At 49.9% G+C, this 24,225-nt stretch overlaps 1 protein-coding gene across 3 annotated transcripts in view; it reads right to left on the reverse strand.

Annotated features, from left to right (window-relative positions):
• Positions 1-24,225, reverse strand: part of Slc2a9 (solute carrier family 2 member 9) — a 153,949-nt gene that overhangs the window by 122,893 nt on the left and 6,831 nt on the right. Inside the window, exons 1-4 of one of the 3 annotated variants that reach the window (XM_059275801.1) lie at positions 20,452-20,538; positions 17,742-17,826; positions 11,955-12,049; positions 5,582-5,680 (exon numbers count right to left, since the gene is read on the reverse strand). In XM_059275801.1, the coding sequence (XP_059131784.1) occupies positions 5,582-5,680; positions 11,955-12,014 (159 nt within the window). In that variant the 5' untranslated portion in view covers positions 12,015-12,049; positions 17,742-17,826; positions 20,452-20,538. Of the gene's footprint in view, positions 1-5,581; positions 5,681-7,922; positions 8,076-11,954; positions 12,050-17,741; positions 17,827-20,451; positions 20,539-24,225 lie in introns of those variants that run through there. The other 2 variants (XM_059275800.1, XM_059275803.1) reach the window with 2 other exon arrangements.

Genomic DNA, 24,225 nt, shown 5'->3' on the forward strand with positions numbered 1-24,225 from the left:
TTAATCCCAGTGCTTGGGAGGCAGAGGCAGGCAGATCTCTGTGAGTTCAAGGCCAGCCTGGTCTACAGAGCAAGCTCCAGGACAGCCAAAGCTACACAGAGAAAGTCTGTCTTGAAAAAAAAAAAAAAACCAACAACGAAAAAGACATCAGTCTGCGTTAGACACAATATAGCTTTGACCATGAACTAACTGTTCAGCAAGCTAGCCTCCTGCCGGAAACTAAGACATCAGGAGTCCATTGGCACCTCCACACTCTCTTAGAACCCCAAACACAGGGATTAGCCAGTGATTTCTAGCCCACGACTTGTTTTGGTAAATAAAGTTTTATTGGTACACAGTTTTACTTACTCATTTACATGTCTCTGGCTGCTTTCTCACCATAAAGGCAAAGTTGAAGAATTGCAAAAAAGAACCATTTAGCCTTGCTAAGCCAAATATGTGGTCTGGACCTTTACAGAAAAATCTGTGTTGACCCTGTAGCAGGTCCTCGTAAAAGAGCAGAAAGATGGGTCACTAGATAATTAGACCTGGATCTGGGTGTCATCTGTGAACACAATAGAGGCAGTGCCTGAATTCTTATACGGCGCAGACTCACACTGTTGATAGCCATTTGATTGGGAGAGAGAGGCCCGGAAAACTTGTCTCATAGCCACAAAAAAAAAAAAAAAAAGAAAAGAAAAAAGAAAAAGAAAATCCTTTAGAACCCTTATTTTAATCTGTTCAGCACACATGTGTTGCAAATGCTTGCTTTGTTCCAGATGGTGGGATTGCAGAAGCAGTAAGGTCAGAGAGCCTGTGTCTTCATGAAGCTTCAATTTTAAAGCAGGAAGAGAGACAAGATGCAAAGATATACCATCTTGGGTGGTGCCAAATACTGCCCGTACTACAAGGGGAAATAATCTGAGTGAAGGACGTGGGCAGGTCAGGGAAGGTGTCACTGAGGAAGACAGATTTAAGAAGAGGCAGGAAGTAATCAAAGAGAAAGCACGCGTTATCTGAAAGAAAAGTGTCCCAGCCAAAGAGAACAGAAAGTACAAAGGGCCTGTGGTTCCAGTGTGGGTGGTGTCTGAGGGGCAGCACCAAGGGTCAAAGGGGTGGGAGAGGTAAGGGGAACACACCTCAGGTTGAGAACCACACTACCTGGGAGCCAGACTCCCACAGCGCAGTCACAGAGGTCCGCGCGGTTTTCTAAGTTTGATGTGCAGGTTGTGAACGTTGATGCACCCAAATTCATTAAATATAATATCCCTTTGGTCTTTGACTGGAGGAGAGACTGTCGGGATCCAGATGGAAACAGGAAAGCTCGTTAGATGGCTCCATGAGCCAGGCTACAGACAGAACTGGGGGAGAAGTAGTTAGCAGCCATTATGGTCATCGATGCCTACTTCGTCAGAGCCTCCCCTGCCTCAGCAGGTTCAATGGCTAAAGACTGTGACAATTTCCTGCAGGCTCACGTAAAGTCTAATGTGTGTCAGACAGCTCTCCTGGGCCTGTGGGACCCTTCGAGGGTAGAGCCTCAAGTGGTTCTTACCTACCGTGCTCTGCTCACATCCACTGGCTTGAAGTGACCACAGGCCCTCTGTGGACACATGAAGCCACATGGGTGCTCCCGCCAAAGGAGCTCTGGGTGGGACAGGACAGTCAGATTCTGGGCATCCCCGAAAGCAGGGTGAATGGGTTCACTTAGGGTGATGGCATTGAGGGGGAACTTGGGGCAATGGTTACTCCAGGAAATTAGACATACTGGCCTCCACTGGCCTCAGTTTCTTCCATCACATGAGGTTAGCTGAGACTCCTCGCGGAATGGTCATGAAGTGTAGTGGACTGTGAGCCCTGGCTAGAACAACCAGAGCCCAAGTGGTGTGTGTGTGTGTGTGTGTGTGTGTGTGTGTGTGTGTGTGTGTGTGCGTGTGTGTGATTATCTGTATTTGAGGCTTCTAAATATTGAAGTAAAAGAGCTTCTTTTTTTTTTTAATTTAAAGTTGTTTTTTTTTTTTCATTTTACATACCAACCACAGTTCCCCTTCCCTCCCCTTCTCTTGCTTTCCTCCACTCCCCCTACCCCCATCCACTCCTCAGAGAGGGTAAGGCCTCCCTTGGGGAGTCAACTAAGTCTAGCATACCAAGTTGAGGCAGGCCCAAGCCCTCCCCCCTGCATCAAGACTGAGCGAGGCATCCCACCATAGGGAATGGGCTCCAAAAAGCCAGCTCATGCACTTGGTATAAGTCCCAGTCCCACTGCCAGGGGCCCTACAAACAGATCAAGCCACACAACTGTCACCCACATTCAGAGGGCCTAGTTCAGACCCATGCAGGTTCCCCAGCTGTCAGTCCAGAGCCCGTGAGCTCCCACTAGCTTGGGTCAGCTAGGTAACAAGGAAGACCCTAAGAGGCTCATGTATGGATGGCCCCAGGAAGGGGAAATAGATAAGATCTCCTGGGTAAACTAGGGTGTGTGGGGGGGGGTAGAGAGGAGTAGAAGAGCTTCTCAAGGTCAGGCCTGGATGACAGTCAGGGCCAGGGTCAGCTAGGTGTGGACTAGTCAAGCAGGGAGACACTGCCTCCCTCTTGGTAAGTAGCTGAAGCATGGGTTCCTTTTGAGACTTGTCACCTGGACCCCGTGTCCCACCACTGAAGCTGGTGACCGGGCCTCAGAGTCTGTGCGGTGCTGGGGCCACTGACCACAATCACAACTTTTCTCTCTCTGCACTCGCTGGTGGAAGCCTCTGCCACCCTCTCTGGACATCTCTGCCCTAGTGTCTGAATCGTCCCTTCCCTGGAGAGCCTTCTCCTTCACAAGGTCCCCGTGCCTCAACCTCCTGCCATGCTCCCATCTGCACAGGACTCCCTCCCATGGAGAGTCCACTCTGTTCCCAGCTCCTCTGGTGGCCTCATTCTCCCAGCGCTATCCCTCCCACAGGGGAAGAGAGGATTCAGGGACCACAGGTCACTGAGCAGGGTCTCTCCAATGTCTTTCCATCTCCCCGAGAGTGCGGGTGAGGTTTCACCATGCTCTACTGCAACCACTCCATGGAAGAGCTGGGATGCTCATTGCCAGTCTGCTGGCTCCAGCTCCAGGGAAGTCTGACCTGGAAGGGCCTCCTGAGTGAGCCTGGCCCTCAGCCCGGCTTCCCTCTTGGGGCTCACAGCCTGGCTGCTGTATGCCTTCCACAGATGGCTCCGTTCTCTGCTCCATGTCCTCATCTACACCTCCTTAACCATACCCCAACAGTGACCCTCGTCTCCTCGGAACTCCCTAAGTGGACTCGATCCTTCCACAGTCCTAAGCTCATAGCTCCACTAAGCCGGCTCTTCTTGCCAAGAAATGTTTTGGGTATCTGTTGCTGCTGGTGGTGTCAGGGAACCTCCAAGACCTGTCAGTAAGTCTGATCATCTTTTTACCTTGGCACCTGACCACAATGATGCCAAGGTAAATGCCCCCACAAAGCATCATGATGTGCTTTAAAAACGACAAAACATCAGGACTTTTGGTAGAACAGGAAAATGGGTGACATGAACCAAGAAGCTTCCAGAAGAAATTTGGGGGTGCTTCTCTGGCTAATAATGAAGTCAGCATTCATATCTCTGTTGGATCATGTTTTTATAAGGACAGGATGTACGTGACAGTGAGTCCCAGGCTGTAGAATCCTCAAAGTTTGCACCCAGAGCAGGACCATGCTTGTGTTACAGACATTCTTATTGTCTCCATGTTCACCCTGCCCCTCAGCTGGCCACGCCAAGTGTCCCTATGCTTTAAGAACCTGGCACTGGTGGCCAAGGACAGGGATTCTAAAGGTCAGGGGTTGAATTCAGACAGACCTGGGTCTGTCTCTCAGCACTGCATTCTCCAAGCTGACCTTGGGCAAGCTACTGTTTTATTGTGATGGGATGAAGGTAGCATCAATAAATTGAAATCTATCCCCCCACCACCAAATTCCTATGTTGAAGTCTTAACTCCTTGGGTCTCCCCTCATGAACCTGCTGTGGCTCCCTAGTGCCTAGAGACCAAGGTCATGCTCCTCATCTGCAGATCTGAGTTCATTTCTTTTCCTTTCTGTCCTTTCTCTCTTAGAATATTTTCAGTCTGTGGGCTTTCTTCCATCTCACCGTTTGTTTTCTCAGTCCTGGGGGTTGACTCTAGGCCTCACCCGAGTTAGGCACGTGCTCTACCGCTAAGCCTCAACCCCAGCCTCCTCAGCTTCCCACCTCCTCTCCCATCCCATCTCCTCATTCCCCCTTGGAGCCTGGTGAGTCCTACCTCCCTATCACCAGCATACCACCATCTCGTCACAGCCAGGCCTTGTGTGCTTTGGTTCCCCTGCCCCTGCCTCTGCCTCTGCCTCCGCCACTACTGGCAATGCTTCCAGCCATGCTGGACTCAGCTCAAGGGCCCCCTCCTCCAGATTGCCTTCCCGATTCCCAGCATCCAGCATGCGTCAGGTACTCAGTAGATACTTGCTGAGTGAATGACTAAATTGATTCATAGGTCAATGATGTCGCGCTATTCCAAGTTCAAGTCTCTCTTGGATCTCCGTTCCACAAAGGCCTCACCCTTTTGTGTGAATGCCCTGATGACCTTTCCAGATGAAGCAAGAGTCCAAATTCCCAGTCTTTTTTTTTTTTCCCTCAGAGACAAATCCTGCTAAGTTAGTTTCTCATCTTGAAATGACAAAGTCAAAGACGCAGGCAGCTGCAGACATCTGGAGGAGCCATCTGACATCATTTTTTCCCAGGAGCCTTTAGCATTAGAACCCATTTTTGAAATAACTTAGCTAGCACCCCAAATGTCAGCATTAACACGTTTTTTTTATAACCCAGATCTGTCCTGGCACAGATGGAGTCTGCAATCTGTGGCACCTGTACAATCTTGGAGATCCACCAGCCTTGGCTCTCCCGTATTTGACACAGGAGAAATGTTGGCGCCCAAACAAAACAAAGCCGGAAAAGCTACTGGAGCCACCAGGCTTCTATCTGCCTCGGGCTGCCCCCAACACGCCCAGCGCTCCAACCACCTGGAGCTCAGAGCCTTTGCCTAGGTTTCCCTGAATCTGCACCCTCTCAGCCCCACCCTCCACCTGCAAGCCTGGGCTCGGCGGCGTCAGCCTCTGCCCCTCCCTTTACCACTTCCATCTTGCCAGGAGCCGGCAGGAGATAACCTGGCCTCTGGAAAGCCTTCGCCTGTTACCAGCAGAGCTCCTGGAATTGATCTCAGACTGAGAAAGGAGCCAGGGGTGAGTCATAACAGGTGGCTCTTTTAAAATTAAATTTTAAAAAGGTCTGTGTGCTCCAGGCTCCTTAACTCCCTGTATTAGAGGCCGCAAGCCCTTTGGACCTCTGCAGCCTCCTCCCTCTGTGCCCAAGTGCCCCAGGATATCTCAGTTCAGGAACTGATTCAGCACTCCCCGCTCCCCCAACACACCCTCTTCTACTGTCACCCTGTTTTTCCTGGTCACTTTTCACGTGCAGCTTTGCACTCAACCCGTGTTCCCTGCGTTGCAGGTGGCCTAACGCTGGGCTGGTGCCCGGAAGGTCTCTGTGTGGGCGCAGCGCCCTCTGGCGGGCGGATCGCGCGGGCACTCACCGGTGTGGGCGCGTTCACCACCGAGAGGTTGTAGCCGTAGAGGAAGGAGGATCCGAAGGCTCCCACGAGAGCGGCCACAACGAGCGACCAGGACCAGTCCTGGGAAAGGAGAGGAAAGCGTCTGAGTGGGTTGCCCCCTTAATGGGAAGGCGGTCCAGAGGGAATTCAAGGCGGGAAAAGACACAGGTTAGGGAAAGGGGCGTGCCGCAGGCAGAGTTCCCGCCCTGAGGTCCCGCCACGTGGCTGTCTTCCTGCAGGGCTGCCTGAGGATCTGGGCCCACCCCCACCCACCCTTTAGCTGACCTCCGGGGGATGTAGCCTCTGTGACCCAGGAGGAGCAAAAAGCCAAGCTAAGTTCTTTGCAGAGGCTGGTAGTTCTTGAGCACCATGGCCAGACATTGTTCTAAGCGCTTCCTGTGTTATCCTTCTTCCCCTGAATCCCTAGACTAGTCAGTCCGGTTCCATGCAGTGTCACAGAGGAGGGAGAAAGGGGTGCAGAGCTGTCCCTGGTGCTGCCTGGGGAGGAACCTGGAGCCCGAGCTGGTTCCTATTGCAGGACAGGACTCCCTGTCAGCACAGCTGACTTCACCTGGGTCTGAGACGGGTGATGGCCACACAGATGCACATGCATGTACATGAGCATGTACACACATGTATAGTTCCAGACCAATGAGCCTGCAAACTGCTCAGCACACCTACGATAAGGACGCAGGTAGAGACGCAGGGCATATGCTGAGAATGTGGCATCTGCATCCAAGGACACCTGTCCCAGCCTCATCCATGAGGACCACAACCAGGAACTGGCTGGCCATGCTCACAAACACCTGGGGACTGGAGTGCTGCCACAGGCCTCTGGTCTCGTGGAGGAGACCAGGGCATGCATTTTGTAGGTGTGAGTTCCTGACACCCACTCACCACCCCGCGTGAGCCAAGGGTGTCCCAAGTTTATTCAGTTTAGAGACCAAGATCAGGCACGCATAGTTTGGAGGGCGACACTGGCCCCTGACAGCAAGTCCATGCTCTGTCCCTAGCCTCTTCTTGCTAGGCTTCAGTAACACAGTTGTGGGCATCTGAGCAGAGACGGGAGCTTCCTGGGGCTCAACTTGTCCATCTATAAAATGGGCTTTTAATAACAGTGCTGCTGCTGAGAAACCAATGGGCTGCTAGACACAGTCGGTTCTCAAAGAAAAACAAAACCCCCAACTCTTTTACTTCTACTCTTTACTTCCCTCTGGTCCAGCCTCTGCCAAGATAGACAAGCTTCAGCTCTCCACACTGTCCACCCATGGTCCTCTAAGAGGCTCTCTCACTTCCCGAGACCCACTGCCAAAGCCCCTTCCTCTGGGAAGCCTCCTGAAAGCCACCTGCATGCCTCGCCTTGGCGCTCGTGTTTATCTCTTTGATTCAACTTTGGATCCTAACACTGCAGCTTTCACAGTGTTGGAAGCTTTGACCAGTTACACGGCCACTCCTTGACCCGGCTTCCTCATCTTTAAGATGGGAGTGATAATACAATCCACAGCATAGTCTTGCATAAGAAGCGGACAGCCTGGCACTGGCCCCAGGCGAGTGTCAGGCTCCAGGGGGTGGGGCTTGTCCTGAGGGCTGAGGCTATGTTGCTTGCCTCCTGTGTCCCTGTAGGAAGCCTTCTGCTGAGGCAGCCCTGAGTAGATGCTGGTGGCATGGTGGGAGACAGGGGGTGGGGGTTGTCACTCCAGGGATGAGCATTGACAAATACAGTGGGTCTAGAGCAGTGCTGTGTAGGAGGAGGAGTTGAAGTATCATCGGGGTCTGAGCTCAGAGACCATTTCCTCTGAACTGCCCAGCCCGGATACACAAAGCATTTTTTCTAGGCCCTGCGCCTCCCCCTGGCTCTCAACCCTGATCTTCTTAAGGGTGGACTGCTCCCATCAGGTCTGGAGGGGTCCTGCCAGGCAGGGGAGGGTGGCAAGTGGAAGCCATCTCCTGCCTCATCCCCTTTTCTGGGGGTTCTCTGCTTCTCTATGCCTGTTGGGTCACTGATCCTGTATGGCCTGCTGCCCCCCCCCCCAACACACACACACCCATACCTCGCACTTCACACTGAGCCCAGGAAAAGATGATCAGCCCTGAGCAAGCGTGAGGTGGCTGTCCACCAGAACCTCGTTCTCAACACACTGACAGAATGCTAGAATGGAGGCCCCGGAGTCAACAGGAGGGCGGATTCAAACTCCAGCATTCCTGCTCCCGGGTGTTACGCTGCACAGTTGCCAGACACAGGCTGACACAGGGGCTGAGCTCTGACCCATAGCAGCCACCCAGGCCTGGACTCCCCACAGCAGAGAGGCCTTTCTGTGTTTACCTTCTTCCTCCTCAGCTGGTGACCCACCGGCAGCTCCCCAGGGCAACTGGCGTCACGTATCAGGGAAGCTAAGGTGAGCTCCCTGGCATCCATGTTTTTTTTTTTTCTTCTTCCTGGCCCCAGGACCCTGGACTTGCCAGGGCATCTCCACAGTGAGGAGGCAGAGTCCACAGGAAGGAGGGCAGAGCAGGAAGCGTGGCTATGTGATCATGCCTGAACAGGAAGCGAGCAACATTGCTCTCCTTCCCCTAAGCAACTGGAGAGTCTAAAAAGAACATCTGCTTTCCCCAGTCACACCCAAGTCGTGAGGCTTTTTCTTCGGCTTTTTTTTTTTTTTTTTTTTTAAAGGTTCTCTCTAACAAGGCCTGGGCTCTGGATGGCGCAGCTGGAACAGACCCAGAGAAACTTCCTAAGAATTAAGGCCAAAGGTCATTGGCTTAGCCTTCGAAGCTGGGTGAGTTCCAGTGCTGAGTCTTCTTCCACTTACTGTGTATCCACAGGCAAGTCCTGACAATTTTCTGAGCTTCCACTCTGCCAGGGCAAAATGGAATATTGATTTTTCTCTAAATAACCTGCAGAGTCATCCTGCTGCTCATATAGCCTACAGGCGGCCCGAGCAGCCTGCAGGAATGTCTGTGGACCTCCCTACAGGCCCCACCCAGCTCAATAAAGCAAAAAGGGACAAGGACACCATGCACACCAGGCTAGCAGGAGAATTAACTCATTCTGTGGCCAGTTCGCCCCAGTGTCAGTCAGAGAAGTATCTTCAGTGAGCCATGCTCAAGACAGGCTGTATACGTGCTTGGGAGAGTCTGGGAAGGGACAGAGGCAGGCTTGGTCAATGCAGAATGCCTAGGAGATGAACCGCAGAGTTCATGGCCCCACACAAGACCCTGAGAAGCTAGCGAGCTATGTTTAGTGGAGAGGACACATGGAGATAAGGAATGTGAGAAGGAGCACTATTCGGAGAACCCGATTGTCACATGCACCTGAAGGCATCCAGCCTCAGAGGCACAGCAAGGAGACAGTGCTGCCCAGGGTAAGCCGGAACCACCCTGAGCAAGAAAAAACAGCCTTAATCCTCAGCTAGGGATTCACAGAGCCCAGCTCATTGCTCAGTATGACATTCCTCAGCCAGGGACACCTCCTGCGGGCAGAGATAGTGGATGGATGCTATCTGGAAAAAAATACTACAGGTGGCAGGCAAAAAGACTACGTGGCTGGGACCTAAGGTACAGGAGGGGTAGCAGAGAATCAGGGGCTGCCACACCCCTACACGCTAAGGACGGAACAGTCATGGTCTCATTTCTTCCTTACCCACCACCCAGTTTTCCTCAGGGTACTGTTTTCTCACTGCAACAACAGATTTCATCTGCTATTAAAAGTTTGCTGAGATTTCATCAGGCGACCCCTACCCCACTTAAGCTTCCCACTGAGGCGGCAAGCTCAGGGGACCGGATCCAGGTGGTCAACAAACGCCTGCAAGTACAGCCAGGCATGATATCACGGAGGGTGCCAGGGTCCCGGGCCACTCCGAGAGCTGTCTCGGGGAACTAATTGGCTTTCTACCCCATCCTCATTCTTATCATTGAGGACTGGATGCCTAGAGGTCAGATGTCCCTCTTCTGGTGGGCTATCCCAAATTGAACCTTAGAGGGTTGCCAGGGTGACCTAGAGATGACCTCTACATGCCACCTCTCTCTCTGTCTCTGTCTCTGTCTCTGTCTCTCTCTCTCTCTCTCTCTCTCTCACACACACACACACACACACACACACACCCATGAGAGTTGACAGTTACGGTAACGATGGAAAAGAACCATAGGGGAAAAAGAGACGGGGCTCAAATTCCTTGACCTCTCCACCTGTCATGAGAAAACACATGGATATTCCCTGACTTGCTACTGTCTCCACCTCTATTCTTTGCCAAGAGTACCAGTTTGATTAAGAGAAGTGAATGAGGGAATCTGTGTCCTTGCAAAGGTCCCAGTGGGGTCATTTTGGCTGTAAGCTCTTTTGGATGTGGTTGGGGAGGTACGAGGAATACTAAGCAAGGGGATCTTCCCAGCTGCTAAGTGTTAGGTCTAAGCCAATCGGACTTGGTGTTCCCACCATTTTACAGACACTAGCAGGCACCCTGTGGTGGGATGCAGGGAGAGGTCTGTGCTAGACTCCCTGGGGTCTCCAGGCTTCAGGTTATGAGAAATCCCAGAGGTGAGACCACTCTGTCTCCTGCAGCAGTTCTCCTAGTTGACTCTGGGCTCTTTGTTGCTACAAAGGAGCAAACAGCCTGTTTAAATTTGTAAGCAATCTATCCAAACTCCAGGAAAATGATAGGCCCCTAGTGCTGGGAATCTCCACTCTGGCCCCTACTCCTCCCATTCCAGGCCCCTCAGAAAGCCCGCCAAGGGTCAGTTCCTCCACCAACCCAAGATGCTCAAGACCATGCCTACCCAGTATTTAAGATATGGTCTCTAAACTGGCCATGTGATTTTTCTCCTGTTTCTTCCCCCGAGAATCACCCAGGGATGCTTTGCTCATTAGACCTGGACTTTTAATTTGGCCTGATCTGATTTATTGCATCCTTGGAGAAACCCAATATTGGGGTATGGAAACTGTTCATCTAGGAACACACACACACATACACACACACACACACACACACACACACACACACACACACACACACACACTCAGACATCAAAGGGCTGAGGCATCCCCTCACCCACTGAAGGCAACTGAGGTGCCTTTTCTCTACAGCGACTCCCCCCCCCCCCCCACTGCTAGATCCCTCATTTCCCCATAGTGGAAGAAGATCCTTCCCTGTAGTGGGTAGCTGTTCCAGCTTTGACCTGGAAGTACTACCCCTAGTGAGGCTTCTGGTAACTGCCACAACTACCTATGACATGCCCCTGGGGTGGAGCCAAGACAGGAGCACTTAAGACCCAGATCCTCTTGGTTCTTGGTGATCCTGGATGCTAGATGGCAGACCAAGTCAGAGTTCTCCAGAGAACCCCGTTGGATTGCACCTCACCTCTCCCGGATCCTGTAACCAACCCCTTTACTGGCTGTAAGTTACCCCCAAATAAACCTCCTTTTTAACTACACGGAGTTGTCTTGATAAATCCCCACAATACTTCCCCTTCCTAAATACTTTGAAGCAGCCTCCCATATCTTCTCCAGTGCCCTGATATTTCCTCTCTTCCTTCCCTCTTCTTTTGGACTCCTGCCACATCCTCTCTGGCATTAGATAAATCCTATTGCCCGAAGGAATGATCTTTGTCAGTGTCCGCTATCCTAACGGAGACCATCTGCTAAGGAATTCCTAGAGGCAGAAACAGGTAGAGCGGGGATGGATTGCAATGCGTGTGTGTTGAAACTGCATGAATGCATGCATGAGTGTGTGTGAGTGTGTGTGTGTGTGTGTGTGTGTGTGTGTGTGTGTGGTGGGGGAGGTGTACACATAGTGTCGAGGCCAAAGATTGATGTCAGATGTCTTCCTCTTATTTTCCACTTTATTTTTTGAGACAGGATCTCTCACCGAATGTGGATGGCTTTAATTCCTTTAAGCTGGATGGCTAGTGGGTTCCGGGATCCACCTGTTTCCACGCCCTGCCTCAGCACTAGCGCTACAGATGTGCACCCGCCACCACTTCTGGGTTCTAGGCAGCAAGGACTTTACTGACTGAGCCATCTCCCCAGCTCCCCAATGTGTCTTTAGATTTAAGAACAATGACCACATTGTTGTTGTCATCATCAAGGTCCCTGCCTTGACCTTTGGAGTGGGGACCCTCACAGCAAGTCCAGAGAGCCAGCAGCATAACAGGACTCTGGAGACCATCTCCCTGTAGAGGCCATCCCAGACCTATATATAGTTCCCAGCGTCCCTCACTGCTGTCCTCCTGGCACTCTGTCTTCTGCTCTTGTCACGCCCCACCCCCACCCCCCAGGGGAGTGTGAACGAACAGGAAGGACTGCCCTGTCCTGGTTCCCAGAATGCACAGGTAAGGAGGAAACAAACAAGCCAGGACTGACCACCTTCCTCTTCTGCTGGCTTTCTTTGTCTTCTGCTGGGTCCTTCTCGCTGAGCTTCATGGTTTGTTTTTCAGGCCCTGGGCTGCCTGTTATTCCTAAGAGCAAAAGAAAGGATGTCATTTAGCCTGCTGTCAAAGATGCGTAAGTCAGAGGGGCACCGGTTACTCCAGCTACTCCAGAGACCAAGACAGGAGGTCACAAGCCCAAGGCCCTACTGGTCTGCACAGTGAGTCAAGGCCAGGCTGGTAACTTAGTCAGAACTTGTCTCAAAATAAAGTGTTTTGTAAAGGACCCAGGATGTAGCTCACTGGTAGAACACTGGCTTAGCATGCATGAGGTCCTGGGTTCAACCCACAGTACCGCACAAAAAAAAGAGGAAGTCACAGGAGGCATGCTGAAAGATGCTCTCGGGCAAGGACACCAGGATGAGACACTGCAGTGTCCTCACTGGACCCCAGATCCCCAGAAGTCCCAGTCACCTCCTGGCACAACTCCACTTAGGAAACGTGAGACAGGGCTGTGTTTCCCATGGCTGCCTCACAGCTTAGGGAATGCAGGCTGTTCCTCGCAGGAGACACACTCGGAAGGTCATGCTCACAAAGGCACACATAGGAAACACCAGACTGTCTGTCTCCAGAGGGGAAAATGAAGCCAGTGGATACTGAGACAAAGTACCAGGCTTGCCTGTCAAGTTGGGAACAGTCACCAAACCGGTAACCCAAATCACTGGGAGACAGAAGTGGGAAGCCCTGCCAATTTCTAGAGTTTTGAAATGTTTTAGAATTTCTGGAGGCTATATATGCTTTAGCTAAACTTGTCACAGCCTTTGTAAAAAATTTTCCTACAGTAAGAAAAAAAAATTGAGCACAAAGGTTTTTAGTCCAAGATATTCATTGCAACATTTTCTATGCTAGAAAATGGCATTTGCGATAGTAACTGTGTGGTGTGTTGCAACATCTTGACCCTGATTGGCTTCATTTTCATTGCCAGTTAAAGAAGCAGGGGAAACCTCAGAGAAAGCGAACAGAATCAGCCCATGAAGAAAGGCTTTTATTAGGGACACACACACACACACACACACACACACACACACACACACACACACCAGGCACACACTCACCCATACACAGCAAGGCACTCAGAAAAATCATCAGCAAATCAAAGTGGAGACACTCAGAAAGACAAAATGCAGCCTTTCTTGGAGTGCTGGGGCTTTGTGGGGCTTTGAGGGGTCTTCTTCCCCTAATTCAGAATTGGTCAGTTTGAACAGACACAAGGAGGCTGATAGGCCCTAACTTTGGAGTAGGCATATCCTGAGCCCGGTTTGAAAGTATCAGACCAACCAACATGCAGGAAGCCCTGCTGGCCAGAGAAAAAGCCCAAAAGTCCACCAGGCCTTAAGGTTTCTGTTTCTGGTCAGGAGGACGCAGAAGAAACAGCAAGTATGCCTTTTTTTTTTTTTTTTTTAATCTGCTTGTGGCTCCTTTTTCTATCTGTCTGTTCTCCTGGGGATCTCAGTCTTGCAGCAGGAAAGTTTATGTCATGGTTCACCATAATGGAAAGTGTGTGTGTGTGTGTGTTTGTGTTTGTGTGTGTGTGTGTGTGTGTGTGTTGTGTGTATGTTAGGTGTGTATTATGTATGTTAGTGTGTTGTGTATGTATTATGTGTGTATTGTATGTGTGTGTTGTCTCCTCTGTGTATGTATTATGTATGCTGTATACATTGCTTATGCATGTGTGTGTGTGTGTTGTGTGTATGTTAGGTGTGTATTATGTGTGTTAGTGTGTTGTGTATGTATTATGTGTGTATTGTATGTGTGTGTTGTCTCCTCTGTGTATGTATTGTGTATGCTGTATACATTGCTTATGCATGTGTGTATGTGTGTGTGTGTGTGCGCAGGTGCACCAAGGCTAGAGGTCCAAGTCAGGTGTCATCCTCAATTGCTGCCCACTTTAGTTTCTGAGGCAGGATCTCTCACTGAATTGGATGCTCACAGATTTGACCTGGCTGGCTGGCCGGCAAGCTCCAGGGATCCTTGGGTCTCTGCCTCCCCTGTGCTCAGATTACCGATGTTACTGCAATGCCCAGCTTTTTATCTGGATGCTGGGGATCCAGATTCAGGTCCTCATGCTTGCACATCAGGAACTCTACTGACTGAGCATCTCCCTAGCCCATAGAAAGTCTTATGGTCCTTACCAAATGTTATCTAGGGATGGAGCAATGGCTCAGTGGTTAAAAGGATGTACTGCTCTTGCAAAGGACCCATGTTCAGTTCCCAACATTCACATGAGGCAGCTCGCAACTGCCTGTACCTACAGCTCTAAGATATCTAACACCCTCTTCTGGCCTCCTCAGGCATCTGCAGTCTTAGACACACACTCACAAGGACACACATATATACATAATTTAAAATAAAATAAGTCTTGTTTAAAAGCCTATTATCTAATAGCATGTGGTGACAGGAAAAAATACTCAGAATAAATTTCTATTTAACAAGTGGAGGAAGATATATAAGTGAATATGTGTCATTTGACATTAAACACGGATGTACTGATGATTAATACTTTGTATGTTAAGCATTGCTTGTGCTTAAACTAAGACTGTGTCCTCTTACTCAAATCCAAACGTAGGATCTGTGTGTTGAGCACTCACTTAGCAAACAGATTTTCAGTGAAGATCATACAGGCTTCTAATTAGAAAAAGAAGTCACTCAAAACATTCATAGTTAGAGAGGAGAAATTGCCTGTCTTCCAAGGGACAAACTGGGACAAATACAGCGGGTGACTAAGGTAAACCGGTGCTCATTTGCCATTCTGAAAGTCTTTGGGCCTTGAAGGGTTATACTGTAGTGAATCTACTCTGTCTGTGTTCTGTATATAGAACAACAAGGCCTGGGTGATATATCTGTTTATAACATGATGTGCTGAACGTTTGATACCCATTACTGAGACAAGCAGCTTGGGGAAAAAATTAATTTAAAATATTATTACTCATTGACAATGCACCTGGTCAGCCAATGATTTTAACTGACTTATAAACATAAGAAGATTAATGTTTTCATGCCTGCCAGCACGACACTCACTGTGCAGCTCACAAATCAAGGAGCAAGCTCAACCTTTAAGGCTTAATACTTAAACGCTTTCTGTAGTGGATATAGGTACAACCATGATTCTCTGAAAGATCTGGGTAAATTGAAAGCCTTTTGGAAACAAGTCACCATCCGAGACACCATTGTGTTGTGGTTCATTGGATGAAGTAAAAATAACAACACATTAAAGGATCATGGAAAAGGGTGACTCTAGCCCTCAGAGATTACTCTCAGGGATTCAAGACTTCTGGGAAGGGAATAATGGCATGTGGCAGGCATAGCAAAAGAGCTAGAGACTGCAAATGAATTTCCATAGTCATATAACAAAACTTCAATGGACAAGCAAACAAACAAACAAACAAAAGGTGCCTTCTTGCAGTGGAATCTATTGCCAAGGAGGATGCTATGAAAATGGTTAAAATGATAACAAAAGGTTTAGAATGTTCCAGAAACTTGGTTGGGAAGGCAGTGGCAAGTTTTTGAGATGACTAAATGAAGACGATGCAGACAGGGCTGCAGGGATGAGTGGGGACAGTGGAAACAGGGATGCAGGATAAGCCTGGACAGTGGAGACGGGGCTGGAGGATGACCAAGGACAGCAATGTTTTCATGCATGAACAGATGAGTCAGAAATAGCAAAACCTAAATTGCAGTCATACGTAGCTGTGATGCTATGGAGATCTTGATCTTTTTGTTTTGTTTTCCCATAGCTTTCCAATTTTTCTACATTTGAAAAAAATGTTAATCTAACGACACATTTAATTGTTTTAATTTTTTAAAAAAAGTTCTGAAATTTTGAGTAGCCAAGCCAAGTCCCAATCTGCATGTACCACTTCCTAAGGTAAAAGGCACCACCCTGAAAACTGCAGGGTCCTCATTGGATGCTGCAGCCTGGGCTGGATTCAGGCCCAGGAGTCACCACAGCTGCCTTAGCCATTTGTCAGTGGGACACAGAAGGCCCTGCTCTGATGATAGTGGACATGGTATCACATTACATCCCTGGGCCTATTTTCCCTGAAACATTTGCAAGCCTCTTGGCAGCTGCCTAGGCTACCCTTGGCCTAGAGGAAAGGAGGAAAGGCTCTATGCCTCACTAATCCTTCCATCGCCTGCTGCCTCCTCCTGGAAACTGACCTGTGTCTGCCTGGTACCCCAGAGCAAAATCCAGTCATCCCAGAAGCCAGGACACAGAGACTGCTCTCTCTCTCTCTCTCTCTCTCTCTCTCTCTCTCTCTCTCTCTCTCTCTCTCTCTCTCTCTCTCCCTCCCTCCCTCCCTCCCTCCCCTTCCCTCTTTATATGTGTGTGTATGTGTGTATGATATGTGTCTATCTGTATCTATGTGTGCATATCCGTCTATCTCTCTGTGTTTACCTGTGTGTATGTCAATCTGTCTGTCTGTCTGTCTGTCTGTCTGTCTATCTCTATGTGCGTGGACGTCTTCTCATCAGCAGTGCTCTCCTGTGAGTGCTAGCCCATTTTATGTATGACCATGGCTAGTCTACCATGCCGCTGCACTGGTTGGATATCTGCAGAACAATTCAGAGGTTGCTGAAAAAGAGTTTTCCACTTGAGTCGGCATTTGTAACCCTCTGACTTAAGTGAAGCAGACGGCGCTCCGTGATGTAGGTGGCCTTCCCCAGTCACTTCACAACCCCAAGAGAAAAACCATGTGAGCCCTGCAGAGGAAGGGGATCCACCTCAGGACTACAACACAGGAGTGCTCCCAAGTTTCAAGTCTTGGAACATGACTACATCAATCAGCATTGCTGTAAGTTGCCAGCTCTGATCCAGCCTCACTCTCTCCCATTTCCCCATTCCGAACCCTGCTCCCTCTCAGAAAGCCCACCAAGCAGGGCCCCTCCCCTGGAGCTACTTAAGAGGCCTACAGGGTATTTAAACCACCACATACCCCCCACCCCATCTCCCCCCCCACCCCCACCCCCACCCCGTCTCCTCTCTGGGGTGGGAAAAAAAGTCACCCGGGAACGTTTTGACCAATAAACTTGTTCTTTTATTCTTAATTTGGCTTGATTTGGCTTACTGTGTCGGCTGAGAGACTAAATAATTGCTAAAGTGAATTTGTAGCTTGCTGTGTGGATTTGGGGCTTGCCAGTCCCCAAAATTGCAGGAAGCAATCCTTTAAAGGATCACACCAGACAGAAGGGGGGGGGGCGGGATTTCCCACTGTTTCTGCTTTTTCTTTATTTCTTTTTTTTAAAGAACCCTAACTGATCTCCTCCCCCATTTCTCACAGTGGCACAGTGGAAGGTCACAGCCTGTCCCTCTCTGTCCATTCTGGCACAAGACCTGACTAGCCAGAAAGGAGTGCAGCATGGAGGACCTGGGGCCTGGGGCCTGGGAGCTGGGGGCTGGGGGCTGGGGGCTGGGGCTGGGGGCTGGGGCTGGGAGCTGGGGGCTGGGGGCTGGGAGCTGGGGGCTGGGGGCTGGGGGCTGGGGGCTGGGGGCTGGGGGCTGGGGGCTAGTCTCTGTGTGACTAAGCAAGAGCCAGGATTTGAAAGACAGTGGGGAGAACAAGTCATTGGAATCAGAAGTCTAGGTCTCTCTCATCCTGGCTTCACTGCTGGGACTCTCTACAGTTCTCCCTGGTGGTGATCCCTGGAGGAGGGTGCTGCATACAAAGGGCCCTGGGAGATGCCTGGCAAAGCTTTGGTGTCTGACAGTTAGTTATTTACTCACCGTTAATGGAGGGTCCCAGACAGAGCAGAGGTGGCAGGGTGGTGGGGAGAATGTCCTACTGGTTCTGGTTCTCGTTCTCCCTGAGCTGGAAACAAAAAATAGTCTTTAATGCCACCGACTAGGAAAGGTCACCCAGGGAGAAAGAGCAGAGAGAGGACTCCTGAGGAAGCCCGCCTGGAAACAGAAGGCAGGGAACAGTGAGCAGGGAGGGAGGCAGGATACAGCAAACAAGGCCACTGAGGGCTGGGGGTGACACGTCAAGTCTGTCCTGACTCAAGGGTTGACTGACTCAAGAGACGGGTGTCATTATAGCAAGGGTGTTCTGAGTGTGCTGGCAGGGGAGGGACTGAGTTGAAAGAGGAGCCTGTGTGTAGACAGGCTTTATAGGACATCAGCCGTGGAGGAGGTGCAGGGAAGCCACAGGTGGAGGGGGGGTGCCGTCAAAGGATGGACCAGGGTAAAATCTTGGCAAAGACTGTAGACTTGGACGTGGGAAGATGGGAGACTGCTGGGTAAGGCTTGTATGTTCTGGAACCATCTCTACCCCAAAGCTACCTGCACTCTGACATCTCTCTAAGCTGTCTCGGGCAGTCTACCTCCCATCCCACTCTGTCTGCATGCCATCACCCAGTGATGTCAACATACAGAGTGAAGCAAGCAGTCCACCTAAGGGAAGGCAGGACCCGGTGTGGGTGTTTGTCATGAATTCAGTCTGGAGAGCAGCCTTGTATCCATCCCTGCCGGGGTGTTGAGGGTCCGGCCGTGGAGAAGGAAGGTAACAGGCCTTCACCATCAGTGAGTTCACAGTGACCAGCACGGGCTTACATTTGGAAACGGGTTAGAGAAAATGTGACCTTAGCTGTGGTCAGAGTGAGGCCCATGCGCCCACCACTGGGGTCATTGAGAAGTCAAGGTCAGGGTGTGCAGGCAGCTGTCAAGAGCACGGAGGCAAGAGAGAACAGATGTGGGTGGGAGGAGAAGGTACTTAGTCCATGTGACAGGGTTAAGACAAGGGGCCATGGGCCAGGGAGGGTGGACAGAGACTCGGCAAGTCCCCAAACAGTGAGGCTTCTGTGAGAGGGACGAGCTAAGTGCTAGGACAGGATGAGGGATATGCATACTCTTTCTAAGAAGATGCTATAAAGGGCCATGCTCTGGCCCTTTCTCAGGCACATCTAACTTTTGGTCCATGGGCTGCATGCACCCTAGGATAGCTATGAGTATAGCCAAATGCAAAACTGTAAACATACTGAAAATACAGGGTTTTCTTTGCCCTTTTTTTTTTTTTTTTTTTTTTTTTTTTTTTTTTTTTTTTTTTTTTGTTTTTGTTTTTGTTTCTGTCACAACATTCTGGAGCATTAACTCTGTAAATGGCAACTAGATTCTGCACTGTCCAAGTCTGGACACCTGTGTGAGAGGGCTATGAGTGATGAACTGGGCTTCCTTCTCATTCACAGACACTTGGGATTGGGTCCTATTTCCTGGTCAGCAAAGAACGGCAAGATAGCTGCTAACTCAGCAAAACCCACTGCCCACAGAGAGCCGCAGTAAGAGCTCCAGATTAGAAGCCTCACCCTTCAGGCTCCAGAGCCAAGGACACTCTTCCTCAGTTCCAGTAGGTCTCATCACCAGCACGTCTTGTGCAAGGCCACATTTGAGAGCTTATGCCTCAGGCAGCATGGACTCTGGGACCAGGGTTTCTAACCTCAGCTCTATAACTTACGAAGCTGTGCGGCTAGCAGAAAATGACTTGACTTCTCTGTGCCTCCATTTCAAAGGGAGAGGGTGACAAGGCCAACTTCGTGGGGCTGCTGAGAGGGAGGATGCACCTAGTCCACAGCAAAGGTCCAGGAGCTAGAATGATAGGGTACTCCCCACCTGAAGCACAGCCAACGGCCCCTGTAGACAGCTATGGTCCTCCATAAGGAATAGCTGATATATAAGAACTGGTTAAGGTGGCTCACTATCTAAGTCCACTTGGTATTAAACTAAAGAACTCTGCATGCCCTCCACACAACTATGCAAGGCTTAAATAGAGTAAGAAACCAACAAAACCCATGAGATAAACACAAGATCTGTTTAGGGCACTACTATGTCAGCTCCCTCCCTGTCCCTCAGAGAGAGAGGGAGGGAAGGAAGGAAGGAAGGAAGGAAGGAAGGAAGGAAGGAAGGAAGGAAGGAAGGAAGGAAGGAAGGAAATAAAACATGATATACACTGGGCTTTTGACCTCCCCTACTGGCTAGCAGCTTTTGGCTCTTGCTTTATTCCTGGTGTTCAATATTTCCTAGAGTTTAAGTTCCAGCGTTTAGCACGAAGCTAAAATGAATTCTAAAACAAGGTTCTGGAAATGAATGTAGAATAAAGGAGACTTTGAGAAAGAGAGGGAGAGAATGAGAAGGGATATGAAGATTGGGAAGAGAGAATTACAGACAATTACGAGGAGGGAGGAGAGAGGCAGGAAGGAGGGGAAGGAGGGAGGGACATGGGAATATTTACGGCCACAACCACACACAATGCTGTTTCTATAGAAAGCTTGCCAGACACCACACTAAGTACTTTATCTGCATATTCTCACTTAATCTTCACCAAAACCCTGCAAAGCTCATTCTCAAGTTCCTCCTTTATTAAATCCCTGCCTCAGTTGCTCTGGTAGTCCTCATCATTGGCAAAATCCTCCCAAAGCTGCCCGAAGTCAGGAGGGTAACTCACCTGTGCCCTGAGTCTCCTCGTCCACTTTAGTCTAAAGAGCAAATGGACTATGCCTCATAAATAGATCAGCACCCAATATGATCAGATATGAACCTGGGAACTTGCAAAATAAAACAGCATTAATGATTAAGCTGCATCCAGCTGTTATTGTAAACACCTGGGATGCCCATCATGATAAGCAATTAATGATTAACATTTGAAGATCGATGACAGCAAGCTGAGCTGACTGAAAACATGACCAGGCGTGTGGCAGAATGTGCTCAAGCAGGAATTCGGGACAGAGAAATCCAGATGAAGCCATTCCCAGAGGAGCCAATGACCTTGGCATCCCTTCCTTGTGTGTCTTATCCGAGATCCCCTTAACAAGAGGATGCCACCATGGGACAATTAAACCCCCTGGCCTGAAGCAAAAGTCAACTGGAATGCCATGGAAGAGTCATATGTGGCTGTCAATCCTGGAGCCCAGACAAGGCCACACCTCCTAATCTTTTCAAATAGTGCCATTCCCCAATGACCAAGCATTCAAATCTATGAGCCTATGGGGACCATTCTCATTCAAATTACCACAAGTGACTCCATCTAGACCTTAAGCCTACCCCCACACTGAGCCATCACACACCTGTTCCCCAAGATCCAGCCTGAGGTGCTCCTGCTCAGCCAGTGCCCTCCTACAGCTAAGAAACATCTCAAACACCAAAGACAGCAGTGAGCTTCCGTGGTCCTGCCCAATCTGCTCTGCCTCAAGCCTTGGTCTCCCCGAGCTTCCCCAAACAGCTAAGACTCTGCGGCCTTGAAAGCCCTTTCTCTGTCTGTCAAAGCCAACAAAGCTCAGCATTTTGGCTGGAGCAGAAGTCATCTCATCTCACACAGGCAATGGCCACAGCCTTCTGAGACTTCTTTGTCTACCTAGCAACATCTGATGGATGACTGCAGCAGATCAGACTCCTACAAACCACCCTCCCGAAAGCCCTCCATGGTTTTCTAGGAGCCCACCCTCCCGAGCTCAGACAGCCTTTGCACCTCATCAGTGTGGATACAGCCACTGAGGAAGGCTTTGGCACTCCAGACTGGGGCTCGAATTCTAGGGCTGCTGATAAGCCACTAGGAGTCTCCAGAAAGCCACCAGGACCACATCTGTTCCCCCCCCCCCCCCCCCCCGCCCTCCATCTCCGTCACTATCCACTCTCTTGCTAGTCCACTATGATCTCTGCCCCTGGCCTTCCTGATGTCCCAGATTGTCCACACTTCCCCTGTCCCAGGACATCCGGGCTTGCCATTCCTGCCTTCTAGCCAGGAAATCCTTCCCAGAACCCCTATAGGTGGCCTTGTTCTGGCCCTAGAATGACAAACTTCAAATGCCTCCTTCTCAGGACTGTTCAGATGCTGCCTACCCCTACCCTACTCCAAGGGCCCGCTCTCCCTGCCTCTCCCGCCTTTTCCCTCTCCATCCTGCCCTCAGTACCTTTAATTTTCTTCTTTTGGTCAATGAGTCTACTTATTTGTCTGTGGCTTTTAGCTACAGTCTTCTGCAGAGTTTAACTCTCTACGCAGAGACTTCCTCTCCTGTTCCCTCTGTGGACTCCCCAGTGTCCAGAGCAGTGATGAGTATTCCTGATCAGAGGAGTCAGAATGCCAGGCGAGGTGTTTAGCTTGTTTGCAGCTGCCTGGGAGTCCTGCTCAACATTGCACCTGAGACTGACACAGGGCAGCAGGACCGCATGACGAGCTGTATGCTGGGTGAGGGTGGGCAGACTTTTCTGTAATAGAGGTACAGTCCTAGGACCTTGGTGGCTCTGGAGCCCAGTGTCTTGTGTTGGGCCAGGGACTTCCTACCCAGCTGGCTTTCCTGGTGCTTGACTCCCACACTTTCTTCATCTGGTCAGAGCCTGGGTCTGTAGCCCCCAGCGAATCGTAAGTCTCCTGCCACCCATCCTATGGAGACCCTGAGGGGCCACTGTAGCTCCTTGCAGAGAGGGGCCTGGCTGCCTATAGAATTGCTGTAGCTGCTGTGTTCTGTGCCTCCTTGTCCTGCTCACAGGCATCCCACAAAACATGTGACTTCTCCATGAGCCAATCTTGATGGAGAGCTGACAGTTTGGGTGGGACAGTGATTGGAAATCATATAAATCAATCTCTCTGGGGTGGGGGAGTACGTACATGCACGGGCACGTGGAAGCCAGAGATTGACATCGGGCATCATTCTTCAAGCATCGTCCACCTTGATTCCTGAAGTAGGGGCTTTCATTGATCTTATCTGCTTGACTCTATCCCCCTTTCCTGTAATTACAGGTGCATGCCACCATGTCCCGCTTTTTTTCAAGTGGGTGCTGAGGATCGAATGTGGGTCTCCATGTTTACAAGGAGAGAACATTACCAACCAAGAATCCCCCAGCCCTACAATCCTCTTGGGTGAAGAAATTCAATAAACACAAACATCCCTCTAGACTTCTTCAAGGTTAGGATCATTTTTTAAAAAGTGGATCTGAACATTCCAAGATCCAGAACCTCTTCCTTGACTCTTGGGTTTCGCTTAAGTGGGAGCAGCAAAGCTCTGTACACACATCAACCAAAGTTCAAACCGTGACTGTTGCCAGCCCGCTGTGTGACCTTAGAGCACACACTTAACCTCTCTGAGTATGGCTTACCTGAATCACAAAAGTGACAACATATTCCTGTTTGGGGATTAATAATAACACGTGGACTTAACACCCAACATCCAGCAGAGGCTGGTTGAGTGTAGCTATTTTTAAGGTCTGTAAGTCAATCATTCATAAAATTCAGAAGACTCAAGATAAATATTTATACTTGGACATTCATTGAGAGTTTTTCTCAGGTTCTTGTTCTGCTTGGCTAGAGCCGTCTGGCAAGAATGGAGCAGTCTCTGGGACCTGAGCAGGTCTGCACCACCTGCTGCTTTCTGGGAGACTCAGCACACGTCCTGATGGTGAAGGCCCAAGGCCTACACACTGGCCAGCATGGGTCTTACTGAGACTTGACAAGGCCAGTCTGAGCCCTTTTGATGAACACAGCCCTGGAGAAGAAGAGCCTCAGGCTGCTGATGGTGTCTCTGCTCACTGCAGGGATCACGGGCTCCTGCTTCAAACAGCTCAGGTGGTACAGAGAATTAAGAAGCCCAGAAGATGGGGTTGTTGGAGAGGGTGATTCTGATGAAGAGATGCATAAACTGATTCATGGTGTCAGGAAGGGAGAAATGATCATCTGAGCCCCCAAAGATGCTAAAATGCACTGAAATGTACTGTATGGAGTGGGCCAAAGATACAGGTGCAGCATTCTAGTATCCTATTATTCATATTCTCTCCAGCAAGACAGGACTGGAAAAGAGACATGCTCACTCATGCATTTGTTTATTGACCATCCACATGTCCATTCAGCAGTCTGTATTAAGGTCCTACTGGGTGTCAGGCACACAGTATGTCTAGGCAGGGAAAAGTCCTGCCCACCCCACCCCACCCCCCAGTCCTTATACACAATAGACTGCAGTCAGATGTCAACAACCACACATTTACATTATAATTTAGATACAATCTCTTGGGGTTGATGTTTAGACACTGTGGTGGTTTTGTTTGTTTGTTTGTTTGTTTGTTTGTTTGACAGAGTCTCACTGTACATCTCCAGCTGGTCTGGAGCTCACTATGTAAATCAGCTTGGCCTCGAATTTATAGAGATCCACCTGCCCCTGTCTCCTGAAGACTGGGATTTAAGGCATGCACTACCATGCCTGGTTCACCATACTGGCTTGTATGTGAAATGTCT

The sequence above is a fragment of the Peromyscus eremicus genome, chromosome 10 (genome assembly GCF_949786415.1).
Source record: "Peromyscus eremicus chromosome 10, PerEre_H2_v1, whole genome shotgun sequence".
Lineage (NCBI taxonomy): Eukaryota > Metazoa > Chordata > Mammalia > Rodentia > Cricetidae > Peromyscus > Peromyscus eremicus.